The 27,581-nt window shown below is 41.9% G+C and overlaps 1 protein-coding gene across 4 annotated transcripts in view; it reads right to left on the bottom strand.

Moving 5' to 3' along the window:
* ITGA11 (integrin subunit alpha 11) overlaps positions 1-27,581 on the bottom strand; it is a 574,736-nt gene that overhangs the window by 164,450 nt on the left and 382,705 nt on the right. For all 4 annotated transcript variants that reach the window (XM_069222912.1, XM_069222911.1, XM_069222913.1 and 1 more), the window contains 2 exons: positions 14,319-14,429; positions 10,558-10,643 (listed from right to left, as the gene is read on the bottom strand). In XM_069222912.1, the coding sequence (XP_069079013.1) occupies positions 10,558-10,643; positions 14,319-14,429 (197 nt within the window). The remainder of the gene's footprint in view (positions 1-10,557; positions 10,644-14,318; positions 14,430-27,581) is intronic.

The following is a 27,581-nucleotide window of genomic DNA, read 5'->3' on the forward strand; positions in this document are numbered from 1 at the left end:
TTTTTCAGTAGATTTCTAAGGTTTTTAAAATTGTACTTCCTAATTACAATGTTCCTGTAACCTTTGTTGTGGGTGGGTCTGTAAGTGGGCATGTGAGTGGTTTTGTGGGTCTTTGAGTAGGTGTGTGAGTGGCTGTATGGGTGTGTGAGTGGGTGTATAAGCAGGGAAACATCCTTTTTTACGACTTTTTTATTACGAAAGTCGTGGTTAACGAAAGCGTAACAACGCTTTTTTTAACCACTACTTCGTATTTTTGTGCCTTAACTACGTATGTTCTGAACAACGAACATGCGTGGTTAAGGTACAAAGAAGGAAGTTGGCGAAGGTAAGTGGTGGGTTTAGGTTTTGGGGTGGGGTTGGGGGGGTGGGGCGTTTTTGGTTTTGGGGAGGGGGTGGGGGGTCAGGGGGTTTTAGGTTTTGGGGTGGGGTTGGGGGGGTGGGGCGTTTTTGGTTTTGGGGAGTGGGTGGGGGGTCAGGGGGTTTTAGGTTTTGGGGTGGGGTTGGGGTGTTTTTGGTTTTGGGGAGGGGGTGGGGGTTAGGGGGTTTTAGGTTTTGGGGTGGGGTTGGGGGGTGGGGCGTTTTTGGTTTTGGGGAGTGGGTGGGGGCTCAGGGGGTTTTAGGTTTTGGGGTGGGGTTGGGGGGGTGGGGTGGGGCGTTTTTGGTTTTGGGGAGTGGGTGGGGGGTCAGGGGGTTTTAGGGTGGGGTTGGGGGGGTGGGGCGTTTTTGGTTTTGGGGAGTGGGTGGGGGGTCAGGGGGTTTTAGGGTGGGGTTGGGGGGGTGGGGCGTTTTTGGTTTTGGGGAGTGGGTGGAGGTCAGGAGGTTTTAGGTTTTGGGGTGGGGTTGGGGGGGTGGGGTGAGGGATGTAGGGTGAATGGTGCCTATTGCTAATGATTTTATCAGGAATGCCTTTACAACGAAATATCGTTGTTAAGGCATTCGTGGTAAAATCATTAGTAGTAAGGACGAGGTCGGTGTTCCGACCTCGTTGTTAAGGTTAGTAGTTGTTTTTAATTCGGTGTTCCGTCATATAATCGTATAAGCAGTTGTGTGGGTGTGTTAGTGGGTGTGTGTGATTGAGTGTGGGTCTGTAAGTGGGCGTATGTGGTGTTTTAATTGGAGTCTGGACCTGCGCATTCACCCTAGTCCACCCAAATTTGTGAGGATCTGGGTGGATCCACTGATCCTTGTGTGCTCAAAAAACAATGTTTTAGGAAAAATTCTTGCTCATAAGGGGTCCCTCACAGACTCCTCCATCAGTCTCATGGGGGTCATAGTACCTCTACCTTGACCCCTCTATCGCTTTTAAATTTTATTTTCCCCACTTGCAACTGAATCCTAATTAACAAAATGGCAGCTGCAACTTTCTTCTCAGGTTGCGGCCAGTGAGTCACAGCACTGCTATATGCACGTGAATTGACAAACCCACTGGATCCGTGTCTCTATATATGCATAAATATGGTCTTCTTTATCAACTCCAAACAACTGAACAGATTTACACCAAATTACAATAAGCATTGGCAAAGCCAATAGGTCGCAGCAATGGCTGAGCTCTAAGCTTTTGGCACTCTAAGTGTGAATGTTTTTAGCTGTATGTTTGTGAGGCTGTGGATGTGTCATGTGTGCCTGGGTTCAAATGTGTGTGTTATTTGTTTGAGGGGCTGTATGTTATGTGTGGCAAAGCCAATATGTCTCGCCTATGCAAGAGCTATCGGTTTTGCCAATGGAGCAGAGTGGCGTTGTCTGGAGTGTCATTGCATAAAGTGGAGTGGCATTGCATGGGAAACAGTGGAGTGGTGTAGCGTAGTGTAGAGTAGAGTGCAGTTGCTTGGCTTTGCGTTTGCGTAAAGTGTAGTGAAGTTGCATAGAGTGGAGTTGTGTAGAGCAGAGTGGTGTTGCCTGGAGTGACATTGTATAGAGAGGTGTGGTGTCGCACAGAGTGGTGTAGAGTGCCATAGTGTAGAGTGGAGTGCAGTTGCTTGAAGTGACATGACGTTGTGTTAAGTGGAGTGGTGATGCATAGAGCAGAGCGGTATTGCACTGAGGGGAGAAGCGCTGCTCAGAGAGCAGTCACATTGCGTAGAGCAGAGTGGTGTAAAATAGAGTAGTGTGATGTAGAGTGGAGAGGCATTGCATAGAGTGGAGTGGTGCTACATAGAGTGCTGTGGTGTTGCATGGAGTGGCAATGCATAGAGTGTAGTGGCATGGTATAGAGTGGAGTGGTACAGAGTGGAGTGCAGTTGCGTGGAGTGGCGTTGCATTGAGTGAAATGGCATTGTGTGGAGTGGCATGGAGTGGATTGCTGCTTCATTTGCATACAGTGGAGTGGAGTTGCATGGAATGACGTTGGGAAGAGTGGAGTGGTGTTTCCTAGAGTGCAGTAGAGTGCAGTGATGCTGCATGGAGTGGCATTGCATAGAGTGGCATGGAGTGGTGTATAGTGGCATACAGTAGAGTCGTGTAGAGTGGCATGGCGCAGAGTGAAGTGGTGCTGCATGGGGTGAAATTGCTTAGAATGGAGTATATGGCATAGAGTGGAGTGGTGTAAAGTAGAGTTAAGTTGTGTGGGGTTCAGTTGTGCAGAGTGGAGTTGCATAAAGTGGAGTGGTGTAGAGTGGTGGTGCACGGAGTGGCATTGCATAGAGGCAGTGCATGGAGTGGCGTGGAGTAGTGTGGCATTGAGTCAAGTGGCATAGAGTGTTGTGATATAGAATGGAGTGCAGTTGTATTGAGTGGTGTGGCATTGCGTAAATTGGAATGATATTGTATAGAGCAGAGTGGCATTGCGGGAAGTACAGTCACATTACGTACAGCAGGGGTGGCATAGAGTGGTGTGGTGTAGAGTGGAGTGGCATTGCGTAGAGTGGAGTAGAATGGAGTGCTGCTGCGGAGAGTGGAGTGCAGTTGCATGGAAAGGCGTTGCATAGAGTCGAGTTGCATAGAATAGTATTGCATAGAGTGGAGTGGCACTGCGGGAGAGGCATTACCTAGAGTGTCATTGCATAGAGTGGCATGGCATAGAGTGGCTTGGTGTAGAATGGAGTGGCGCCGAGTGGAGTGACGCTGGTTAGAGTGGAGTGCTGTGGCATAGAGTGGAGTGCAGTTGAATGGAGTGGCGTGGCACAGAGTGGCTGGCATAGAGTGGCAATGTGTGGAGTGGCGTTGCATGGCGTGCAGTGCAGTTGCGTGGAGTGGCATTGTCTAGAGCGGTGTGGTGTTGTGTGGAGCAGTTATAATCATCTTAGGGCGAGAGTTAAAGTTACTTGAAAGAACTCTTAACTATAACTGCTGAATTTCTATGGTTTTGTCCGAGTAAATACAGAACCTAACTATAATGTCCCTGAAACCTTTTTTTTTCAGTGAATTTCTAAGGCTTTATAAATTCTATTCCCGAACTATAATGTTCCTATAACCTTTGTTTTTTTCAGTGAATTTCAACATTTTTTTTAACGTAAAGTAATTTTCATTACTATACATTAATCCAACCACAACTGCACATGGGCTCCGGCCAGGCCCTACGGGCAACCCCTATAACAACCCAACCCTAAGCACACACTGTGCACTACCTTTGGCCATGCGCAGCGGGGGACTGGCCACATGGTCTGTAGCCAATGTCTATAACCACCCAACCCTGTGCTGTGCTGTGCATGGCCTTTGGCCGTGTGCAGTGGGGGTTGGCCACAGGGCCTGGTGTGTGGCCAGTCCCTTTGGCCAACCCTTATAATAACCCAAACTCACATGCTCCTGCCCCAGCCATTCTTGGCCCCGGGGACCCCATCCCTCGAGGCCTAAACTAAATATTTAATTTTTGGGGGGGCAGGGGGCATGCGGTCCACCTTCCCCTGGCTGATCTCGGCCCCAGGGTCCCTAGCCCCTGGTGCCTGGCCTAAATATTTAATTTTGTGGGGGAAGGTAGCCACACGACTCCTCTCAGGCCCATCCCTGGGGAGCCCATCTGCCAGAGCCCGGCCTAAACATTAAATTTATTTGGGGAAGGGGGGCCACATAGCCTCCCCCCTCCCTAGGCCGATCTCAACCCCGTGCACCCCATTCCCTGGGGCATGGCCTAATTCATTTTTTTTTGGTGGAGGGGGGCCACGTGGTCCCCCTCCCCAGGGATGATCTCGACCCCAGGAACCTGATCTCCCAGTGACCAGCCTAATTATTTATTATTTGGGGGGCTGCATGGCTCCCCTCCCCAAGGCTAATCTCGACCCCGGGGACCCCATCCACTGAGGTGTGGTGGATGGTGGTCACATGGCCCTCCTCCCCAGGCCGATCTCGGCCCTAGAGACCCCATTCCCAGGACATGGCCTAATACCTTTTTTTGGGGGGAGGAAGGCTGCGTGGCCCCCTCCCCAGGGACGATCTCGGCCCCAGGGACCCCATCTCGCAGTGCCCGGCCTAATTATTTTTTGAGGGGGTGCTGCGGGGGCTTTGTAGCCCCACTCCGCAGGGCCGATTGGCCCCCAGGGCACCCAGTTACAATGCTGGGGACTGTGGGGGAAGCCTGAAGGCACCCACAGTCCCTTCTGGCTCCCCACCTGCTGGGGGAGCCAGCACTGCTGTCACAGAGTGGGAGCTGCTAAACATGCAGCTCCCTCTCTGTAAGATCAGTTTCCTCTGTCTCCCTGCCTGCATCTCTGTGGGCAGGGATACGGAGGAAACCTCTGCTCACAACGAGGAAGATCTTTTTGACAGCTTCCAGCAAGTGGGAGCTGTGAAAATGCTCCAGCTTACTGGAAGATGATATTTGATCTCTTTCCCTACCCACAGATATGCAGGCAGGTAAAGAGATAAAAGTATTGCTCCTACATGCAGGGAGCTGCATTTCCAGCAGCTCCCTGCATGCATGAGCAATGCTGGCTCTCAAAGGAGACAGGGAGCCGACTGGGACCATGAGGCTCCCTCCGCGATCCCTTGCATCACCACTAAAGAAAGAAGCACTTACTTTTGTAAAGTTCAAATCATCCAATTGTGCTGTCTGCAGTTCCACCTTGATGAGTTAACTGATGAACATGCTCGAGGAACAATCATGTTGGCAAAGTTATAGACAAGGAAACTGGAGACATTACCTCAGAGCCCTTTACACAGCTGTAGCATAGAAGATGCACTATTCATTTACCCAATGAGATAGCACTTACTAATTAGCCAGTAGAAACTACTCCAGTTGGGCAGACATGTGCAGAAAACTCTGGCCTCTTGGATAAATACACAGGGCAGGTTTCATTCTGGCAATGCACATTTCACAGAAAATGAACCTTAATGGGAAGCATTTACAGATATAAACAAAGCAGGTGCCTAAGTTGAAGCTCTACGTTTGTGAAGTACTACTTATCCTAACTTTATGCGCATGGCCAATGCAAAGCAAGCATGTTTTTTTCTGCATTTCTACTGTGAAAAGTTATCAGTAAAGTTTGAGGGAGGTCTTTGTGTCCTTGCTTTTTCTCATGTAATGACTGAGACGAGTGGCTTCTTTCTTGTCATCTGTTGCTGAGCCCAGATATTGTGTTATGCCTTTTCCAAGAAGATGGACAGCTTACTAAAAGAACCCCCTGAAAGCATATTTTACACATTTTGGAGACTCGTTCTTTATTAACAGGAATATGAACACATCTCCACCAAACAAAGAAACACTTCATGAGTGCTGTGTGGAAGGCTGCATGGCCAAAGGCAGTGCGTGGTGCAGGGTTGGGTGGTTATAGGGAGTTGGCTACAGGGCCTGGCCACATGCCATGCCCTGTGGCCAACCCCCTGCCACGCATGGCGGTTGTTGGATTAACTTTTAGTAATTAAAATTACTTTATGTAAAAAAATATATAGGAAATTGACAGAAAAATAACAACTGTTACAGGGACCTTATAGTTAGGAAATAACATGAATAAAACCATAGAAATTCACTTAAAAAAACAAAGGTTAATGGGACGTTTTAGTTAGGCTCACATTTTAAACATACAAAACCATAGAAATTCACCTGTTATAGTTAGTGTTATTTCAAGTAAATGTAACTCGTGCCCTAAGATAACTATAACACGCACCCTAACAAAGCACTGGTATTACCCCAGATATTAAAACACTCATGACTTCTGATATAACATCATTGATAATATCACTGTAAAATTTTTCAGTAACATTATAGATGAGAATTTTTTTTATTGCGGGTGTGCGAGTTATAGTTACTTGAAATAACATTAACTAAAACAGGTGAATTTCTTTGTTGTATGTTTTTTAAGTGAATATATACTATCTTAGTTCTCCTTCGATGTTTGTACTGCCCCGGTTTAAAATCTGGTCACCCCAGTTCTAGATTCACTCTTGCCCCCATTATCTGGAACGCCTAGGCCATTTGAAAGTCAGTTAAAGTTTTCCTTAAAACTCTCTAGTGCAATCAGCAGGTATAGACATCCTTTCGCCAAGTGATCGAAGCACAGGGTGAAGGCTTTCATTCATTTAAAAATGCATTGGCTCTATTTACGAGTTAGGAGTAAATATGTGCAGGTATTCAGGGTTGATATAATGTCCATTTCCGACTGTTATTTACACACATATTCACTATAATTAAGGACAATTTCAGAGAATAGGCATTAACTGTGCATACCTGGATTTACCCGGCGGGACTGCCATGCGGTTTAACACACTAATTTACCTACTGCTCTGTGCGATGTGCGAGGGATCCTGTGCGTGGTAGGAGAGAAGGGAAAAAGGCCAAGATTTTTCCCTGCACAGTGCATGCTAGTCTTGGCTGAGGGTTGGCTGGCCCGGCTGCAACACAGTTCTTTACCACAGTGATTTTACTGATCGGATTTTCAGACCGGTTAAATCAGGTTCATGCGGGCATCTCATAATTGTGCAGAGCGTAATTGCGTTTATGCATTCTGCTCCTCACAGCTTGTAATCTGGACTGCACTATTCAAGATCTTTGCTATCTCTATTTTACAGGAAACAATCACTAAGGAGAATAGTCAAGGATTGGGCTGACAGCCCACTCAAGTCAGGCTTCGAGTGAACAGACAATGCCAAAATGAACATCTGCTTTGGAACTGTTTTCCTGAGAGCAACGTTTACAGGAAGCACCGAGAGTAGCTCATGGGTCTGCTCCACATTTCTCCTAGACAGGGATGCGTTTTTGGAACAGATGCTGCCATGACCATGGGTAAATAATCACGAAAGCCTTGTGGAAGAGGTGTTTCTTCAAACTTTTGGCAGCCACATATGTGAAACAAGTACTGAAAATGCCGGTCTTTTTTTTACTTTTATATGGTGGATAGGTTTTTCAAAGCTTTAGTACATATGGTGGACAGGTATTACATGGATATCAGGAGTGCAAACTCCCACCATAAACACAGAATACAGACCACATGGGCATCAGCAGGGGAAGCTTCTTTCACACACAGAAAAGCCTTGGGCTCTTGTGGTTGAGAGAGATTCTAGATTGTGTCCATTTTGTGGGTCAGGGAGATGAGCTTCTTTTCAATTGAGGAATGGGGGCCTTCTCTGTCCCAAGTGGAGGCTCAGCTTGTGTGTTTGGGAAATTGTCAAGGGAGAGTAGAACTCAGAGTAATGAATATCACCTGTAAGTGACTGAGCTGTTATCAGGCAGTGAACATAACGGCAACACCTGCAAGGCACGATTTGGGACTCGGAAGGGCCAACATATATTTTGACACTTCTGAGTTCAACACATTGTGAACCTTGACATTAGCACTGATCTTACATTTTATTGCTTTCTCTCTCTGTAAAAAGGAAATTCACAGACCACTGACTTAGTTGGAGAAGATAGTGACTGTAATTAAAAGTGAGTGTCAGGAAGTGAGCAGACATTTTGGGAAAAACACGTATTAGATGTGGACAGCAGTGACCGCAAAACAAGACATTTCCTCAGCATCCTTTTATATTTACTTTGAAAACTCATCAGACACAGTTTAATTGATAGTTAAATTCAGTTATTATTCTTTTTTACTAGTGTCCTACTGGACCTCTTTGCTGCCTTTGACACGGTCCACCAACCACCTCAACTGACCAGACTGGAAAACGTGGGCATCCGGGGTAAAGCTGTGGATGGGCTCTCTTGCTTCCTATCCAAACAGAGCTACAGAATCTCACTACCACTGTTCACCTCCAGACCCCACCACTTGAGAATGGGCACCCCAGGGCTCAACCGTATCTCCCCTTCTTTTCAACACCTGCAGCCCTTTGTATGGCCTCATTCAATTCTTAGGCCTGTCACGTTACAATTCACAGCCGACACAGATTACCGTCAAATTCAATAACCTCAATGATACAAGGGAGATCTTTCTCAGTGCACACCAGCAGGGTGTGGAATTTCCTGTTCAACCAGATATTGAACAAGAAATACCCCTTGCTTTTCGAAAGACATAAAATACAACTTTTAATGTCCTAAGTGATACCTAAGAAACCCCAACACTGAGAAAGGAAACAATGGGCAGACACAACTTTTCAGCTCAAGTCCCATCCATCCATCTGCAACCCTTTTCTATCTTTCCTTTGCTCACAGATAATTTTGCTTCTTGCAGGAAAAATCTGAAGAGTTGGCTTTTCAAACAAGCCTACTTATGCAAATAATCATGTCGCAAGCCGTTCTTTTGCTATATTCCCTGACGCACCAAGAAATCATTGGTGAACATACGCTTTATAAAATTAATTAACATACCTTGCACATGGCAGCATTTTAGCTGGTTGGCACCAGATGTAGAAGTTACTGGATGTGATAATTTTCCTTTGTACTAAGTACAGACTATGTTTGCTTTCTAGTAGTAGCTACGTCTGGTTCATGTTGCTCTTAGCTATGTACTTCTAATGCTTTACAGTATGAATTACAGTCCTTAGAAAGTCTTCTTCTCCTTAGCTATTACATTTCTCTCTTTTAATTCAAATATGTTAAAGTTAGACTTGGTGGGCCTGGATTTGCTTTATAACGGTGTCATTGATCCCTTAACAAATTACTTAAGGTGATGTCTAATCGTGAGACAGTTTGGCATCCAATTGATAAATATGTTATGAATTGCTGATATTATTTCCTCTATGTGATTTATAATAATTAATTTACATTTAAGTCCTCATTTAGAGGAGGAAGGTGACATATCTGCCAAAAATCGAGATGTCCTGGCCGACCTCGTCTCTGGGTCATGGAGTGGCAGTGTTCCCAATGCCAATACTGCTGCAAGCCCAGTCACGAAAGGGTGCCTATTGGGCAGGTCCGACACCAGAGTAAATGGTGTCTGATAGGCTGTCCAATGTGGGGCAGTCTGAAGGACTCACACGTGACTGCAGTTTTGCCATGCTGACATGATGTAAAGGGACTGCTGTCATGGTCTCCACTGGTGTTGTAAAACCTTTTCTCTTGTAGAGTATTCTTCCTGAAGTTCTATATAGCACAGTCATCTTCATCAGTATACTCTTAAAGGGTCACTCAAAGCTTTCACAAGTTTTTTTGTTGTTGCATTTATTAAAGACTAAACATATCAAGACATTTATCATCACATCAGTTGAAAAGCACAGTTAGCAAAATGTGATGGATGAGACTCGTGTCTATACATTACAAACAGCTTTTGTCCAAAAGCCACTCAGATTCATTTGCAGGTGGCCTACCTTGTGGTATAGGGTCATTCTGTCAAAACATAGAAAAATCGGGTGTATATAGCTCAGTCGTATAGGTCAACATCAGTAACGGTAAGCAATGAAAGAGAATAAAAAAAACAGGAAGGAAATAAGGGGGGGGGGAGAAAGATAAAGAGGAGTCCACTCAGCAATAACATCTCAGTTGAAGAGGAATGGTGTTATCTCGTCACCTCAGGGGGGCATCATCTAGGTTCTACCTGGAACCATGCGTCAGCGGCCGCTTACACAGCTTTCAGAGGTTAACTCAAATAGCACAAACAGTTTGAGGAATTATGGAGTATATGGCTATGAACTTTTAAGGACACAGACTTTTTTTGAAAAATAAGCCTAGAATTATATGTATTTTTCTAGCAACTACTTGTGTCTTTAATAGTTCCCAGCTTTCTACAGGAGATTTTGCATAATTACCCTGTGTTATTTGAGTCAACTTTTAGAAGCTAGGAATGACAATTTAATAGCATATTGATGAACACGACTGTGCTGTATATAACTTCAGGAAGAATACCCTACAGGATTAAAATCACACTGCTCGATCAATAATGGTGAGGGCTCACATTACTGGGCCTCGGAGACAGTGGGCACTCATATTGCTGAACCAAGGGCGGGAGTGGGGTAGATTGTTACAATGCTCAAGATAGAAATGTGGGTTCTCACACTTCTGGCCTCAGGAATTTAAGGAACCTAGCATAATGGCTACACACATTCCTGTTCACAAGAGTTTGATGAGACTAATAATCAAGGAATTCACATTTCTGGACTTGCTAGGTTAAATGCCCACTAGACTGAAAATTGGAGGAGGGCTCAAAGTGACCTCCAAAGGATAAAATTCACAGTGCTGATCCCTAGATGGTGGTTATTCACACTGCTGACCCCAAAGGAGCAGACTTTGGCACTCCTGGCAGTAGGTACATGGGTACTTACATTGCAGTGGGGATATCATTTTTGGCATCCATCACCAGATCTGGGACGCAGTGTTCCTCCTCGTTGCAGCCATTCCAGAAGGGCACCTGCATGGCATAGGAAATTGAATAGATGTTATTGGCCTGAATATGTTCAAAACCTAGGTTATGAAAATCCCTCTTGGCATGGCTCCTCATGGTATTGTTGGGGCAGATATGTTACTTAAGAAATTATTAATGACTTATATGTGTGTATACTAATGAGAAAAATGCACAGAGAAATTAATAGTAGAAAATAATGTGCATGTTTAGAAATGTGCCCTCGGGGAATGACCACCATATAAACTAAAGTGACTAAAATATGCGAAATGATGAAAACATATGAGAAAAATGTACTAATATGTCATAATGAGATGTATAACCAATGTTTTGTATTAATTCAATAGTGTTAAGTTAGCCATACCAGAGGCCTAGTTCCAGTGGGCCTTGCTCGCTCTGAACATGGAGAATTCGAATGCCTTGTAAAGGACTGGTAACTGGAGACAGAGACCTTGAACCGCTCAGAGTTCATGTCACTTAGCTAGAACATTCTGCAATGTACTGACGGACTCTTTTGGGGAATATGTACATCAATTGGGGCACGTTAGCCTATAGGGAATATAAACTTTACAAAACTGTAAAATAGTAAAAAGTAACGTGTATATATATATATATCAAAATGAACATAAAAAATAGTAGCATTACATATTGTGAATGGCATAATATAAAGTGAAACTTCGCTTCTACTGAAACTTTAATGACTCTCATTATACTTTTGCGACTGAAATCTAAATCTGCATCAGCCAAGGGGTACATCCTGCACTTAATGTAATCTGATTTGAAGTAGTGTAGCATAAATATTATTTTCAAAAGCAAGGCACATGTGCCAAAAGCTTCTTTATTTGCCTGCTACCACAGATTGTAAACTCCTGGAACACTCATATTAAGTTACTCATTGTTTTAAAAGAGCTAATAGAGGCCTTTGGAAAACGTTAATGAAATGTTCTGCTTTCTTTCAGCAATGTAAACAATCTTGCATTTGGCGAATGGTCAAAAGCAGCCTATTCCAAAAACTGATTCCAGCCAACGATTGTCAACATCTTCCTACACAACCATTGTTAGCTGAAAATGACTCTAGTCTAAAGACAGGGTCACACCTCCAAAATATAGTTGGATGAACGTGGCTAAAGGAATTGAGAGATACTTTGACCCCTGTGTCCAGTATCCTATCTGCATAGTATACTTGTCCCCAGAGCGAGTGGATTTTAGGTAGTCACGCTGAGAAGTCCACATAGCTGGTTCCCATTCTCACTCATAAGCAACCATGCCACCTCATTCTGAACTTATGGAATTTATGGGTAGAGTGGGTGGGAGGGAGTTCCAGGTATACTAAGCTGGAACACTCCAGCTGGAACACCACACTGAATTACTTTTATTCTTTTAATTGGAGTACGAGCTATGACAAGCTTTTTGGCAAAGCCCTTGATTTGCAAAATCACTGGGACTGTGACTGCTAAATAGCTAATGCTTATGTTCTCTACCCATTATGCACTAAACCCAAGTCACAAAATGGGGTTAGAAACCCATAACAAATTGCTACTTGGAAGGGACATGTTTCTAACACATCAATGTTTTAGGACCGTAATCCAGTTGAATAACATTGAACAGTTACTGATTCCCCAGTTGCGGTGGTAACACATTCACAACAAAAATGAGTCCCCTTTCCACCCCTTTCCCTATGTGAAAGTAAAAAAATATGTTGTAGAAGAGTAGGCAGCGATCCAGGGACCACTGCCAGCTCTCAAATAAGCTTTAAAAAAACAATAAACCTTTCTTTTTAAATTTCGTACATCAGGCCTGTGGGTTGATATTTAGTCATAAGGTTTATTTATAGGAGACAAAGACGTGTTATCAAACCACTCCCGGCTTTCAGAGAGTATTAATACTACTGGTGGTGATCCCAGTATAGTGACCAGAAGGATACATTTCTTTAGCATATGCCCCTCATTACATTCCAAAAATTGGCCATTTGGAATATGACCCAGGTATTTGAATAGTTCAAAGCATTGGATGTGTTGTTTATATTTAAAGGTTAAAGAGATTAGGATCTCTGGGTTGGATAGACCGAGGTATGGACTGTTTACTCAGCTTCACAAAAATTCTTAGACACTAATGATAAAACCATTTTAAGCCAATTTCATTCATACAACGCCAAACAGAGTGCTGCAAAGAGCAACATCTACTCATCTACAGACTTTTGTGGAAATGAAAGCCTTCTCAATAGCAATATGCAGGTTTTCACTCTGGTGTGGACATGGAGGTCATTGTAATCACCTTTGCAGTTGAGGATCTGATGTGGTGTCAGGATGCTGCTTTCATTTGATCTGGCAAGAGAGTTTCATAGCACTGGCCATTGGAGTCTTCTGCAGCACCTAGCTGACTGCTCTATGCAAGAACCGGCACTTTGTCAAATTAAATTTTCTTTCAGAAAGAATTGAGGCAGGGCGTTTAAACTGATCGTTAAAGCTGGTCTTTTGGGGGATCCACCAGGTTCTTCTTTGTTCCCCTGTCTTTTTCATTTGTATCTCTGCCCTGCATGCTGCATGAATTTAATCTCAGGTTTCACTGATATGCAGATAATATGCATATCCAATTTGACATCCATAGTCTGAAGTGGAAGGAAAATACCTGTTTCCATCAGGCACTCACATTTGTATGATGGTGGGTGAGCAACAATTACTTACAATTAATCCACTGAGCGAGAAATACTGCAGACACGAAATATTTATATTCCTTTTGTTTAAAGTACTTGGTTGAATTCAATGTGCCCTTGCGTGGGACCTACTCAGGTGGACAGAATCGTGTAAAACTGTCATTTCCTTTTCATACCTTCTCTAAAACAATTGTGCTAATAATTGGGTTAATTCAGTCTGGCTTCAATTTCCGTCATACTCATACTACATCCCCTGGCCTTTCAAAAAACATCTATGGACGGAAGCTCATGCAGAATGTGTCATTCTGGAGTTTGCTTCAGCCAAACAAATTTCACTCAGTTTCTGCTAGGCTTAGCTAACTGCGGTGGTTGGACATCACACAATTATACATTTAAGATTGCATGTTTTATGCATCAAGTGCTTTATGACATCGACCCCCAAAATTTAATTAGGAAAAAGTTTATAAAATGTAGGGCATGTGTCAGACTCGGCTCAGCATTGAGGTTTTTGCTTGCTTTTCCTGAATTCAAAGATGGAGATCATTTATGGTCTAAAGTGCACATCTTTAGGACTTTTTCTTCAAAACAAGGTTGGCATCCAACTTAAAATTAGGAAAAGATATAAACTTTGTTCACCAGTTAACTCTGTTGCAGTGTCTGCTCATAAGAAAGTTTATCGGTAGCTCAAAGCCCCAAGAGAAAGTGCAGGGCCAATGGTTTCTCTCTAGAAGTTGTAATATAGACATATGAAGAAAAGCAACAATCCTGCTTCGGGAAAGGGTTGCCACGAGGTAGCCACTGAAGTGCACATGCCAAAGGAATGAATTCCGAAGGAACTGAAACATACAAGTTATGCTCTGTTTGCATTTAATTTAGATTAATGAATGCAGTAGAAGCATAGTCCCCTGCAGTGTGATGTCATTTTCACAGACTATCCTCTAACACTGACTCTAACAAGCTGTGGAGGGTGCTCTATATAGGACTATACAAAGCAATCACACAAACAAACAAGATAAAAGGAAACAACATACAGAGACTCGGATGGACGTCGGCCAACCATCTTCCAGAATGGGCCCGGAATCTGGGTAAACCAGTTCATACTCCAGCGAAAAGGTGATAGGCTTCACATAATCAGCTGTGTCCTAAAGGAGAAACAGAGATGTGAGATGAGACAGATTCCCAGATCAAATTAATCATTACAACAGAGGCACAAATGCACAAGAAGATTGTGTTCCCCCAATCTAAACAAAGCTGATTCACAAACGTAAGACATCCATATATTCTCATACCAGTAGATGAGGTGGATTATGCATAATTACTGCAGGAAATCCGCCTTTTTCTGCATGGTCGACCCCAGGTTTTTTGTCTTTTGTTGGATTTCATCCTGCTGCACCTTGCCTTTTGCTGGGTTTACAACACTGTATACTTTACCCCTGCTAAACAGTAGCAAAGTGCATGTGTTCCCCTTATAAACCTGAATGAATTGGTATATTTCCAAATGGTATATTTAACTTATCTGTAAATCCCTAGTATATGCTACAAAATGTATCTAGAACCTGTAAGTTAAATGTTTCTAGTGGACTGCAGCACCTAATGTGCCATTCACTAAATTGGCAGTGTAAAACATGGCTTCAGGCCTTTCATGGTAGCCTGACTGTGGCAGTCTAAAGACTACAGTTCGACCTGTCAAAATACATCCTTTTCACAGGTCAAAACCTCACTTTTAAATATTAATGAGTCACCTCTAGGTAGGCCTTGGAGCCCAAAAGTCAGGGTGAATGAAATGTAAAAATATGACATGCAAATATTTAAAGCTGACATGTCCTTACAGTGACTAGAATGTCTTATGTAAAAACCAGAGTACAGATTAAAGTCTTAATACTGTATCTCGGGAATGGGACAAGTGAGAAAAATATTTAAACAACTATTTTTAATCATTATTTTGATAATTAGTAAAAATCCATTTTTGCAACCTGGATTTTTCGAAATATTAAGGGAAAGTAACTTTTAGAGAGTTTTCTTTTCCCTGCCTGAAGTTCTTGGAGGCTAAATGTACATCTGCTCACCCACTTCTGCTAGCTAGTAATTCATGTTTGAAAAGGTGTGACATGCTTCCCAAGAGCAAACAATAAGCTGAGCAGAATAGGCAGAGATGACTCCTCGAAATCTAACAGAATGTTAGTCCTGGTTCCTTGATATACCTCCGTAAAGAAATTTTGTTTTTGATTTGTGTTTTTGTATCAGTAGAGAAGTAATTTAGCTTGGGTAATCATTAGTGATCCGGGCCCATTTTTTCTGGACAGCATTTTAAAAAATGGAGGATGTGGTGCAGTGCTGATGGTATATTTCAGGAACCACAAGACCAATATACTTCATTTTAGCGTCAGGTTTTAGGGGTCAAGTAGACTTATGGAGACAGAAAAAACTCCTCAGAGCAACCTTTCTGCCATTTTCCAAAATGGCATCTTTATAGTGATGTGTTTTAGTCATATTGGTAATTTATTTTGATATTGCTTCTGTTTCAGGTTTTCCGTTGATTCAAATTTGTAAACATCAGCAAAGCAGGTGATAGCAGAGGATCTTTACCTCCTGACAGAGCGTTGCTAACTACAAAATCTGAGGACTCTTTCAAAAAAGAAAAATGTATCATATGCTAAACTAATCTGAAAGAAAAGCTAACATCAACTGCGGCTCCACAGAAGAGAGTTCGAGATGTTGCAGAAATACAGCAAGACGAAGTTCACAAAAGATTGAAGCTGTTAGGTAAAGAGGATCAAATATTTTATCACTGTAACAACAAGTGCTACAAGTTGTATACAATTTAAAAAAGCCAGGAAAAAAAATGCCCCAAAATTTAAGAAATCAGTGAATCACAATAAGAATCCGAGTCTTCTGAGAAAGCAACAACAACCAAACCTAATGGCCATCCACCTAGAGGATGGATGGCTACTCCTCGTCGACATCCAACAACTGATCAGAAAGCAGAGTATCTTCAACATGTTATCTGTGGTTTAGCCAGAACAAGGGCCAGAGTATTTGAGTCTAAAAGAGCAAACATGTTTTTATCTGCAGCTAGTTTCTTCCCAGATATAGTTTCCAGCCGAGTAGCTGATCTAAAACAGTGAGATTAATGTTTATCCAGAGGATTTTTATGCCTACCCGAACTGCATGCATGCATACATTGAACAATATGAATTGTCAATGAGCTCCCATCAGCAACGTAACCACAGCCCTCAGTTAAGTTTGCACTCTTTGAAAAAGTAAATTAAGTTTTAAAGCCACTCTTGAGTGCTGGCTACAAGTTCACACTCAGTGAAATCAGGGAAATAATGGTAAACATTGATGAAACTGTACTGATCCATAATAATGAATTTACGATTTTTTTTGGTAAGAATGTACAATGACAGAATTTGTTTCTGTCGGTCTAACAAAAAGAATGAGCCGTTTATGGTGTTCTCAGCTGATTTGACTCCTGAACTTCTTGCTGCCAAAATAAGATCACAGGATGCAGTAAAATCAACAGGAACTATTTTAAGATACGTGAAAGATTTAGATTTTGGACTTAATGACAAATGTTGCGATGCCACAGAGCTCAGCAAATCATGGGAGTCAACAAGAATGCCTGCTGTTGTCTGAAGAATGTTGTTTTTTTACCAGTAATACCATCTCCTGTCACATACTACGCAACAGTATACACCGATCTAAATTTTTTTCCAAAATACGCATGCTTAGCTTGAATACCAGACTATCCTGACAATTTTATGGAATGAAGGTGTTTTTCATATTGTAGCTGACATTTTCATGAGTAATCCAGTAGAATTTGATGATCTTCATCCAATGATGGGCATCTTCGACATGACAAAACTTGCTTTGCAGTGTGCAGGAAGTGATCTCAGTGGATGTGGCATAGACAATGCACTTATTGAGGATCAAATCATTGGAAACAAAACTGTTCAGTCAGTATTGGCGGAAGTCATTATGTTCGTTCGTTACAAGGTATGTACATCATATCTGAGGCTATAGAAACATTGCGTTGGAATGCTTTCTGGAACAAGAGTGACAAATTAGGTTTTGCATATCTTATCCAGGAAGAGAAGAAGATACAGGGGGCACTTCATTCAAAAAACAAAATACAAGCAAGGCATTGACCAATACTCTCAGTTCAAAGTCAGAAAACCAAGTTTGTAGAGTTTGGGAAAGAATGTGAAGAAAAATTAAAACTTTGGATGTACTGAGGGAATGTTTTACACATGAAAGCTCTAGTGAAAACCTTGGTACATGCTGATCCGTAAGGTGATTGGGAGCTGCACGTGAAGATGGTGGAGTCACCGACTACTGTGTTTCATGAATGCAGTTGCATAAACTACCTGAGACATGGATCCTGGTATTTGAAAAGAGTGAAGAAGCTAGAGGTTGAAACACAATACCTCTTCAGAAAATTCATTCAAAGACATTTTGGTAAAAGACAGAGAGGGAAAGTTCAATACTGTGGCTCCAGATATGAAACTGGAACAGACAATCCAGAGGTCACAGAAAAGCACCAGTGGAATTGTTGGTCAGATAGGTAAAAGTGAATATGTTGCTAAATGGCAGCTAGTTAACCATGAAGTCCTTTCTATTTGCAATGTTTTCAGAGCAGTGACAAATACAAAATGAATGGACCATCGTGAAACTGTTCCTCAACACACACTTGTGGGAAAGAGACAACTTTCTTTATTTCATGCAGCAGCAAGCAAACCCCTTTGAAACGACTGAGCCTGTGCAACTTCACAACTTTGTGACCAAACATGTGGATAACTATATAAAGGCACGTCGACTAGATGTCATGGAAGCAGTGCTTAACTTGTGATTGTTGTTTCTGGTGTGGCGTACCAGCACTTATTTTTAAGGTCTGGCACTTATTTTTCTGCCTCAAGCATTTACTGTGAGCAAAAGACACATATGGGAAGGATGAAGGAAGAGAAAAATGAAAAGGTGTCACAATGGGAGAAAGCAGAAACCTGCAAGAGTGAGCTGAAGGGGCAGGGAGTGGCATTACATGGATTGAAGAGGCCTAAGATGGCTCCAGAATTATGCTGCCTCAGTATTTTGTGCTCACACATTTAATTGCAGCAGCTGCCTGTTTAAGAGGAGGGCTTTGAGCACCTGTGCATTTTTATTTACAAATTATGCACTGCCTGGAACATGGATCGAAAAATATATGCAGAACTGAAGCAGGAGAGATTTGTTTGGAACAAAGCTTGGAGCTTTAGCTGCTGAACCTGTTAAGTTTCTATAAGGATTTGCTGAGACAGAAGAAGAATGTGACTTTAAAGATGTATAAAAATACCTTATGCGTGTGAAGTTCTGACTGTCACACATTTGGCGATCTCTGGTACAGTGAATTCAAGAAATCGGTCCTGCTAAGTGACCCTCAACCGACATCATATTCTGTGCATGGACACATTAAAAGAGTGTTCTACTTCATCAGATGTGTAACTGTTTTGGATCATGAATAGGTAGAGGAAGATCCATGTGTATTTGGTTGGAAAGATACTGATGGGGTGCTAAAACCTACAAAGTTTCTAAATCCTCTACAAACAGAACTTACAAGTACATGTACTTGCAAAACCTGTGCTACAAAAAGATGTCCCTGTCGATATGCTCTCCTCAAATGTTCAACATTCTGCGAATGTACCACGAGTAATTGCAGAAACAAATAAATAAAGTGAACTATGAAAATGTGTCTAAAACAAGAGTGATAAACATAATTTTTTTCATATTCTTTTCATAAACATTGTTTGGTGTATGCATTAAAGGATTAAAAACCATTATTATTTGCTTCATTTCTATATATGCCTCTTTTTCCTCTATCATAGCTGCCATTTTGGAAAATGGCGGAAGAGTTGCTCTGAGGAGTAATTTTCTGTCTCTTTAGGACTACTTGACCCCCAAAACCGGTTTTGGCACTAAAATGAAGTATATAGGTCTCATGGTTCCTGAAATATTACATCATCACTGCAACATAGCAGCAATTTTTAAAAATGTCGTCCAGAAAAATTCGGCCTGGATCAGCAATGTTTACGCAACCTAAATTGCTTCACTAATAATCCAAAAACACGAAATAAAAATGAAAATCTCTAGACAATAATTTTTTTACGGAGGTATATCAGGGGGTTGAGATTATATGCAGGGCTGTGAATAGCCCTGTTGACATTACGACGTCAGATCCTGTTTGATAGGCCTGCGGGGTATTTACATACAGCACTGGAGGCGCACTTGAAATAAAGGGAAACAGAATGCCAAAAAAAAAAAAAAAAAAGATTTTGGTTGTTGAAAACCCTTCTTTGTTCTACCAGACTTCTGTCTCTGGGTTTATTGGGGGTACTATTGCTGCATCAAACCGGATTTTGTTGTTAGATGTAGAAGGGCACTTGGATGATCATAGTAAACATTCCACAAAAAAATTCAGCCCTCAGATCCCACGTTTAGTGTGGCCATCTTGAAAATGTCTAAAGTGGATAAGACTGGCTCCAGGAGCATTTACCCCATTGGTCAGGGTATGCCCATGAGTTATTCCCACCCATTCCCACCCATTATCCCTTGCCAAGCTTTAATGTGGCATCTCCAGGTGTCCAGTTCAGAAGACACCTGGCCCTGAAGACGATCAGAAGAGGACTGAACCTCCTGTCTGTTACCTGAATAGAAACATATAGGACTGGACCTGCTCTCTCTTGTACCCAAGAAAAGAAGTGGACTCTAAGGGTCATTAGGCCTGTTAAACTACAGGGACACAACACAGCAAGCAGCCTTTTTCTGCAATTATCTAGCTGATCAGTGGCAACTGGATCTGGACTGGACCATATTGACCTCTGTCGGACACCCTGTGAGTCTCAGTGCCTCCCCTGAGGTCCTGGGGAGCTTTAGAAGTATACTCCTAAAGTGGATTGGGACTTAAAGGACAGTCAGAAGGTAAATGCTTTGACCAGGACTAACCTGGTGGGTGTGTCTGACTCATGATCAATCATGGTCAGAGTGAAATGGTGCCTATGTCCTTGTCTACTGTGACCCTTGACTACCATTGGCAATTTATCCTTCTTTACAAAAAATCATATTTCCAGACAAACTTACTGGATTTTGTCATTTTGATGTAATTTTGTTTATTAAATGTTAATCTATATTTCTAATTCGGTTTGGGATTTTTATTGTTTTGTAATCGGACTGCATTACTGTTTTGGTACTTCATGAATACCTTACACATTGCCCTAAGTTAAGCCCTTCTGCTTTGTGCTATAGCTACCACGGTTTTGAGCTCAGGTTAATTAGGTGACTTTTAGGGTTCACCCTGACAAGGGTTGCGATTTGTCCTTGAGATGGGTTCTCACCTACGTCAAATAATATTCCACTTTCTTACAATTACAGCTAGTCTTGATGAAATTAATTTGCTCAAACCCAAACACACCCTGGTGAAACACAGGTACATTTACACATTCAGTTACATTCTGGTGTCATGCAGAATCAGTCATTAATGATCTCTGATACTAATCAGAGCCAATGATATCAACATTTAACACACAGAATCAAACTGAGCCAACATGTCAGAAAGCCAGTGATTTTCCTGAAACATTTCCTTATGAAATTCTGTCCTCTAGAAAACAAGCGTCATCAAAGTCAACAGTCTCTGCCTCTGAAAAGCAGGCACAAACCTACTGGCTTTGTCAATATTTGTTTTCCTTGAGTAAAGAAAATTTCAAGATGGTCGCTGATATGTAAGGAAACAAGGCCATTTTGAAATGCTTTTTCTTTTAGTTTATTATAAATAAAAAGCATTCCAAGAAGGCCACACGGGCATGAGCAGGCATTGGCAGCCACTTTTGGAATGGTTTTTTATTATATAAAAAGCATTATAAAATGACTGCCCGTATGTGGACCTGGGTGTGTATGAATACTGATGCACTGGTGCCCATTCAGAACTTTTGCTTTGCTTTAATTTACCGTTCCAAAAAGGCTGATGGCAATTTTGGAATGGCAAATTGAAAAAAACAAGTTTCTGTGGGATGTTACACAAACTGAAACAAGCGACCAGGTAGCTGTGTGCAGTTACCATGACTTCACAAAAAAAATGAACAAAGTATAAAGAAATCACACAAAGAACAATGTGGCCAGGTAGCAGTGTGGAAGTGTCAGGCTCTTACAAAAAGAAGTTAAAATAAATGAATAAAAATAAGTTGAGAGAGGGAAGAAATCAAGAAAAGCAATGCACCCAACAAAATGCAGCTTCTAAGACTCACAAATGCACACAAAACTCATCAACACCTAATAGAGGTAGTAGAGCTATTTACTAATAGAAGTAATGCACCACATCAATATTGACAGTGAAAAGTGCGCATAGGCAGTGAAGCCCAAATACAATAATCTCCGGGCAGCGCCAAGGATACGTTATATTATGTACTTATACAAAGCTATAAGTTGTTAATGGGGACTCTTCGAGCTCAAAGATCAAACCTTGAATGCGAGAGGAGGACGCTTGGAAGATCACAAATATACCAAACTAGCAGAGTATGCATCAGCACATGTCACTAAGGGGAGGCATAGGTATGAGAAGGAGATAAGAACAAAGAAGCAAGAAGAGGAAAGGGAGAAGGAGAAAGTGACAAAAAATGAAAGAGCAATGTGGAGAAAAATATGAAGTGGTAGAAGACTGAGGGATCTTTTGCATATTCAAGCAAAAATGTGCATTAATATCAGTTACGCTACACTTAAGTTTATACATAATTCTGATGAATAAGTTACTTACCTTTGGTAACTTTTTCATGTTGCGACTACCTAACTGCAGATCTCCACCACAAAAACTACCCAATGCTACCTCCTCTCTCCAAAGTAACCATGCTTAGGCTCACAGCCAACAGGTTTCTTCTGACATGTCCTGAAAAATGTTGTCCAGCTGTAACCTTCTATTGGGCCCTTGTGTCTACTCTCTGCTCACACCGACCACCCTTGCCACACACATCAACTCCTGTGATGCTGATTCACATATTACACCCTGTCAGTTTCCCCTGTGCCACTCCGATCCCTTCTCCCCTCGCACTGTCTTCAGGTGTCCTCCTCTGCCTCTGCTCTCTTTCCACTGGCACCTACCCTACAATGTTTCTAGTCTGGAAACATTTTGGACCTACATAAAGAACAGTCTGTTGACTCTTCTTTCTCTCCAACTTCTGACCATTATAGTTGCGCCCTCTTTTTCAAAACCTCTTGTACACTAAGGACCTCATTACTAGTTTGGCGGGGGATTACTCCATCACAAACATAAACAATATCCTACAAGTTCCATAGGATATAATGGAACTTGTAATACGGCGGATGGGATATCCTGTCACGTTTGTGACGCAGTAATCACCTCCGCCAAATTCATAATGAGGCCCTAAGTGTCTTATTGTGCAATGCGCACTGTTTTAACTGGTAATACTGCTCCTGGTAAATACAATACAACATCTCTGAGTGCAATACTTACAATTTCAGACCATTCTTAAAGCCATTAAAGACTGGATGCAGAACTCCATTAAATGAAAGTCCTTTTTACAGCCATCTCCACAGCTTCTACCTCATTTCCTTCAGCCATTTACTTCTCATGAGCACCTAACACATGCGCCCGAGACAGAAACTTATGGGTACTCTTGAACTCTATCGTGCTCCTACAACCCTTAATCAAAGTCGCCCCTGGGATACAAAATTCCAGCTGCTAAATATAAGAACTTGTTTTCATTGAAAACTCCTACACCATATCCAACACTCAACCACACATGTTTGTATGCAGTAGTTGATGTTGTGTACAACACTTCTGTTAGAAGAGCTACACATTTCAACACTGCACTGGGAGGGCAGGAGACCAAGGCAGTTGCTGGTTAAGGGACTGAAAAATCTATTTCTTGAAAAAGCAAAAAAGAAGCCGGCCAGGAGGGGCGAGGAAAACATCGATCTTGGGGTGTGGCAGTGAGCAACACAGAGAGCACGGGGGGGCTGGAATCTGAGGGATTGAGCCTGAACAAACATGCACACAAGGAGTGCAGAAAGAGCAAGAAAAAGGGTCCTTGAATATAAGCAGTGGAATGATAAATGTCATCCAATCAGAAGGATGGTAAAGATGCTACACTACAGGGGAGGACAAACACAACGGGGGGACAGAAATACATTGAATATGCAGCAAGGGAATGAGATTGACATGAAAGTCATCCAATGGAAAGCAGTGAGTTGACCCTAAGCTTTGCAAAGCATTGGTATCGTATGCAATAGGGCTTTTGACAACAAATACTACAAAACTGGAGGTAGGCAAAACTTCAAAAACCAGGTCAGTGCTACCTAAAATACAATCACTGTAAATGGAAGAAATCTATGTTATGTTGAACGTCTGCAACCAAAATATATGATAGCCTATTAAAGGTATCATACTTGCAAGATCACACTTTTTAAAAACTGCACCTTTTAAATTACTGAAATAGTATATCCCCAACTTTTCATGAGAACAATGATACCGGATGCCACCCAAAGCTGAACACACTTACAGTAACATGTAACACTAAACTTGAATTACACCTACAGCTACATACAGTGATATATGAACACAGTGATATCAATATTATCATGCTCACTCAAGATGTCTAAAAATCCCAAAGATTCCAACAAACAATGATACTTACACCCAGAGAGTCAACAGCCATTAATGGCATTTTCTAACAATGAATGATATCAAAACACCATGAAACATACATCCGTTGATGCCATCATTCAACAATACCCGCATCCAGTGCAACCTTCATTCACTGATGCCATCACCCAGTGACACACAAATCCATAAAAACTACATCCACTAATGCCATCAAGCAACAATATCTACACCCAGTGAAACCATCATCCATAGATGCCATCACCCAACGATCATTGATACAGACACACTATGAAACCTAGTCATTAATATCTTCACCCATCAATGCCTACAATCAGTAAAACCTTCATTCATTGATGCATTCCCCCACTCTCAGTGAAACCTGCACCCATTAATGCATCATGACTCTATCACCACACCCAGTGAAACATACATCTATTAATGCCATCACTCAAAAATAATTAGTAATAAAAAAGGGAACTGGGAGAAAGAACCATGGAGTGTGTTCTCCTATTATCAATACTATGCAAAGCATACTCCAGTATGCATGTCTCAAATAGTTTCATAAAGTGTGGAACCCCTATGTTTAAAGGATGAAAGCTTTCACCCACCCAAAGGTGGAATGCTTCATCACGGGGCTTCTCCTCACACTGAGGTCATGTTAGCGTATCAGTATGGGCTATGACCCACATGGAAGGGAGCTCTAGAGGTGTGAAAATAGTAGAAGATCTTCTAAGAGGGGGGTGTGGTGCATACAGATCATAAGAGTGAGTGAGTTAATCTGTTAAAAATTACGTCCTAGTAGACTATTAATTTTAGTTCAGCTGCACATTACTTCATTTTCTGGTATAATGTTTATCCTTTGGAAACAGAGACTGCTCATGCCACGTATGGAGGCAACGTTTAGGCCCAACCTAATTCAGTTTAAGTAAGAACTGTTTTCATGCGTTTGACAATGTGTGCTGTGTTCACCTGACACAGACACTGAGCTGACCACCTTGAAGTTTGCTGTGTCACATGTGTAGCTTTCCTGATTTGAAGGTAGCCCTCCCTCTACACCTAAATCAATAAATTGTTATAACACCTTGCATTCTTCAATGTTAAATCACTGTTTTTTTATTCCTTGACAGGTGCAGGTTCTCCAGCCCATGAACCCTAATCGCAGACAGACTTCCACTACTTTAGTATCATTTCTTTTATTAATTTTTGACTCACTTCCTGGGTATTGTTAGCAGAAAGGGGGGTTGGTCCTGAAGAACACATAGACTCCTCCCATTAAAGGGTATATAATAAGGCAGAAACATGTTGATCTCTCCTGTTGGGTTGTTTTAACCCCCAGTCTTTTTAGGTTGCAGTCTATCGGACAGCACAGTTGTCTGGTTTTCTAAAGACATCTTGAGGACAGTCAGAAAGCTGACCTAAGAATGCATTCTGCTGGCTTAATTTGCTTTAGGTTGTCTAGCTTGAGTTTGTACCTTCCCTTGCCCAAACCTTGTTTACAGTATCCTTCCAAGTGCTGCTTTTCTGTAAACAGGTCTTAAATCTTATCTTGTCACATTTTCTGTAAATTCAAAGTCAGAAGTCAAATGCCAGCCACTGTATTCTGAGGGTGCTTGTTTACTTTTCTTTCTCTGACTTCAAAGTGAGAGGATTTATGTGACAATCTTGCTGGATTCTCGAGGCAGGAAAGAGTTTATTTTTTCTAGCACAGACCATTTAAATGAACTATGTAAGTATTTCAGAATATATCAGAATTAGGAACATAAATGAAGCACATTTTTGTTAGTTCTGGAGTGTATTGGAAACAAATACTTTAATATGACCAAAACAAATCATTACACTAGGGGATGCAATTTCCACACATTTCCGCCTGTGCAATGCATAGTTTTATTAGTAAAACTGTATGTCTGTGCAAATATAATGGTCATTTCAAATTAAAATTAGTAGTTCACAAGAGGTAGTTTTAACAGCTTTATTTTTCTTTCTGCACCACGCACCTAACCAACCAAATGCCTACACCACTCCTCACATAAAATCCTCTACTATTTTGACACCTAAGGAGCTCTCTCCATGTGGGTCATTGCCTAGCATGGCCTCAGGTAAGGAGCAGCCTTATGATGAAGCATGCCATCTTTGAATGGGTGAAAGCTTTCACCCTTAGACCAGATAAGATCCACACTTTACAAAATGTTTTGAGATATACAACCTTGAGTGTTATTTGTGATGGTATCATTCAATGAGAATCACACCCACTAAAATCTACATCAATTGCTGACATCACGCAATGATACCCACACCCAGTCAAACCTTCATTCATTAATGCCCTCTGTCAATTGTACCCATGCACACTGAAACCTACATCTCATAGATGCCATCTCCCAACGAAATGCTCACACAGTGAAACTTTCATTAATTGATGCCATCACTTTACGATACCTGCACGCAATGAAACCTACATCCATAAATGCCATCACTCAATATTAGCCAAATCCAGTGAAACCTACATCCATAGATGTTACTCAATAATACCCACATCCATAGAAGATACACCCAAGAATTCCATTGCTCAATATCTTCACACAGTGAAACCCACATCCCTTAATGCATCACCCTGCTATTCACATACCCATTGATACCTGTACCTATTGATGTCAACACCCAACGATACCCCACACACAGTGAAACCTACATTCACTGATACTTTTCCCCGACTGACCAGACGCACCAGGTTGGCTGCGCAGACGTGTGTTCAAGGACATTTAAATCACCTCCTTTTGAACTTCTTCATTTGACTGTGTCTCCAAGAAGCTTTGAAAGTATAAGAAAGGACCAAATATTCACCTCTTGCACTGAGACCCTGGTCCAGTGTTCCCATCTTTCAATTGTTTAGCCTTCTTGTATACTTTCCTCACATCTGTCTCCTCTCATTCCCTCTCTCTCTATGCCAGCGCTTAGATGCAGCCAGTAGGCAGTGTCAGCACTATGTAAATAAGCAAACTAAAATTTACACATACTAAAAAGAAAACAGTCTAACTTACACAAAGCTCAAGACGCTGAGGCCAATCCCTCAACAGGCCACGCAGAAACATTGGCAGTGGTTACGGTAGACGTTCAGAAGGCCATACTGTTTTCACATTGGCTTCTGACTCCTTAAATTACACAGAAATAGACCGGCATTTCGTATCCTGCTCCAGGAATAACACGAAAAACCCTACACCGCAGCGTGCAGAAGGCGCAGACGGACTCAGCATGTGCAGGAACGCAGGTCAGCCTTGGCAGAACTGATCAGGGAGGAAGTGCGGTTTGGTGCAGATCCAGCTCGTAGAAGGAATCATTGCTGGGGAAGAGAAGGAAAGAGAAGACAAGGAAAGAACAAAGAAAAGGGGCAGGGACTTTGAGAAAAAAAGTAAAATGGAAAAAAGAAGAAAGTAAGAAGAAGAAAGAATCAAATAACGTGGGAAAAGAAGAACAATAATGGGTTTAAAAGGAAAAGAAACGAATTAAAAAAGGAAGGGATAAGGAAAAAGGAGATGACTAAAAAAAATGTCAAATTCAATGCAGCCATTCAGAGAGCGTAACTGTGCCGGCACAGCCCGAGTTTTTAAAGCTCAGAGACTTTCTTCTCCGCACAAGCAGGCAGCCACACCCTAGGGAT

This window comes from Pleurodeles waltl, chromosome 3_1 (genome assembly GCF_031143425.1).
Source record: "Pleurodeles waltl isolate 20211129_DDA chromosome 3_1, aPleWal1.hap1.20221129, whole genome shotgun sequence".
Lineage (NCBI taxonomy): Eukaryota > Metazoa > Chordata > Amphibia > Caudata > Salamandridae > Pleurodeles > Pleurodeles waltl.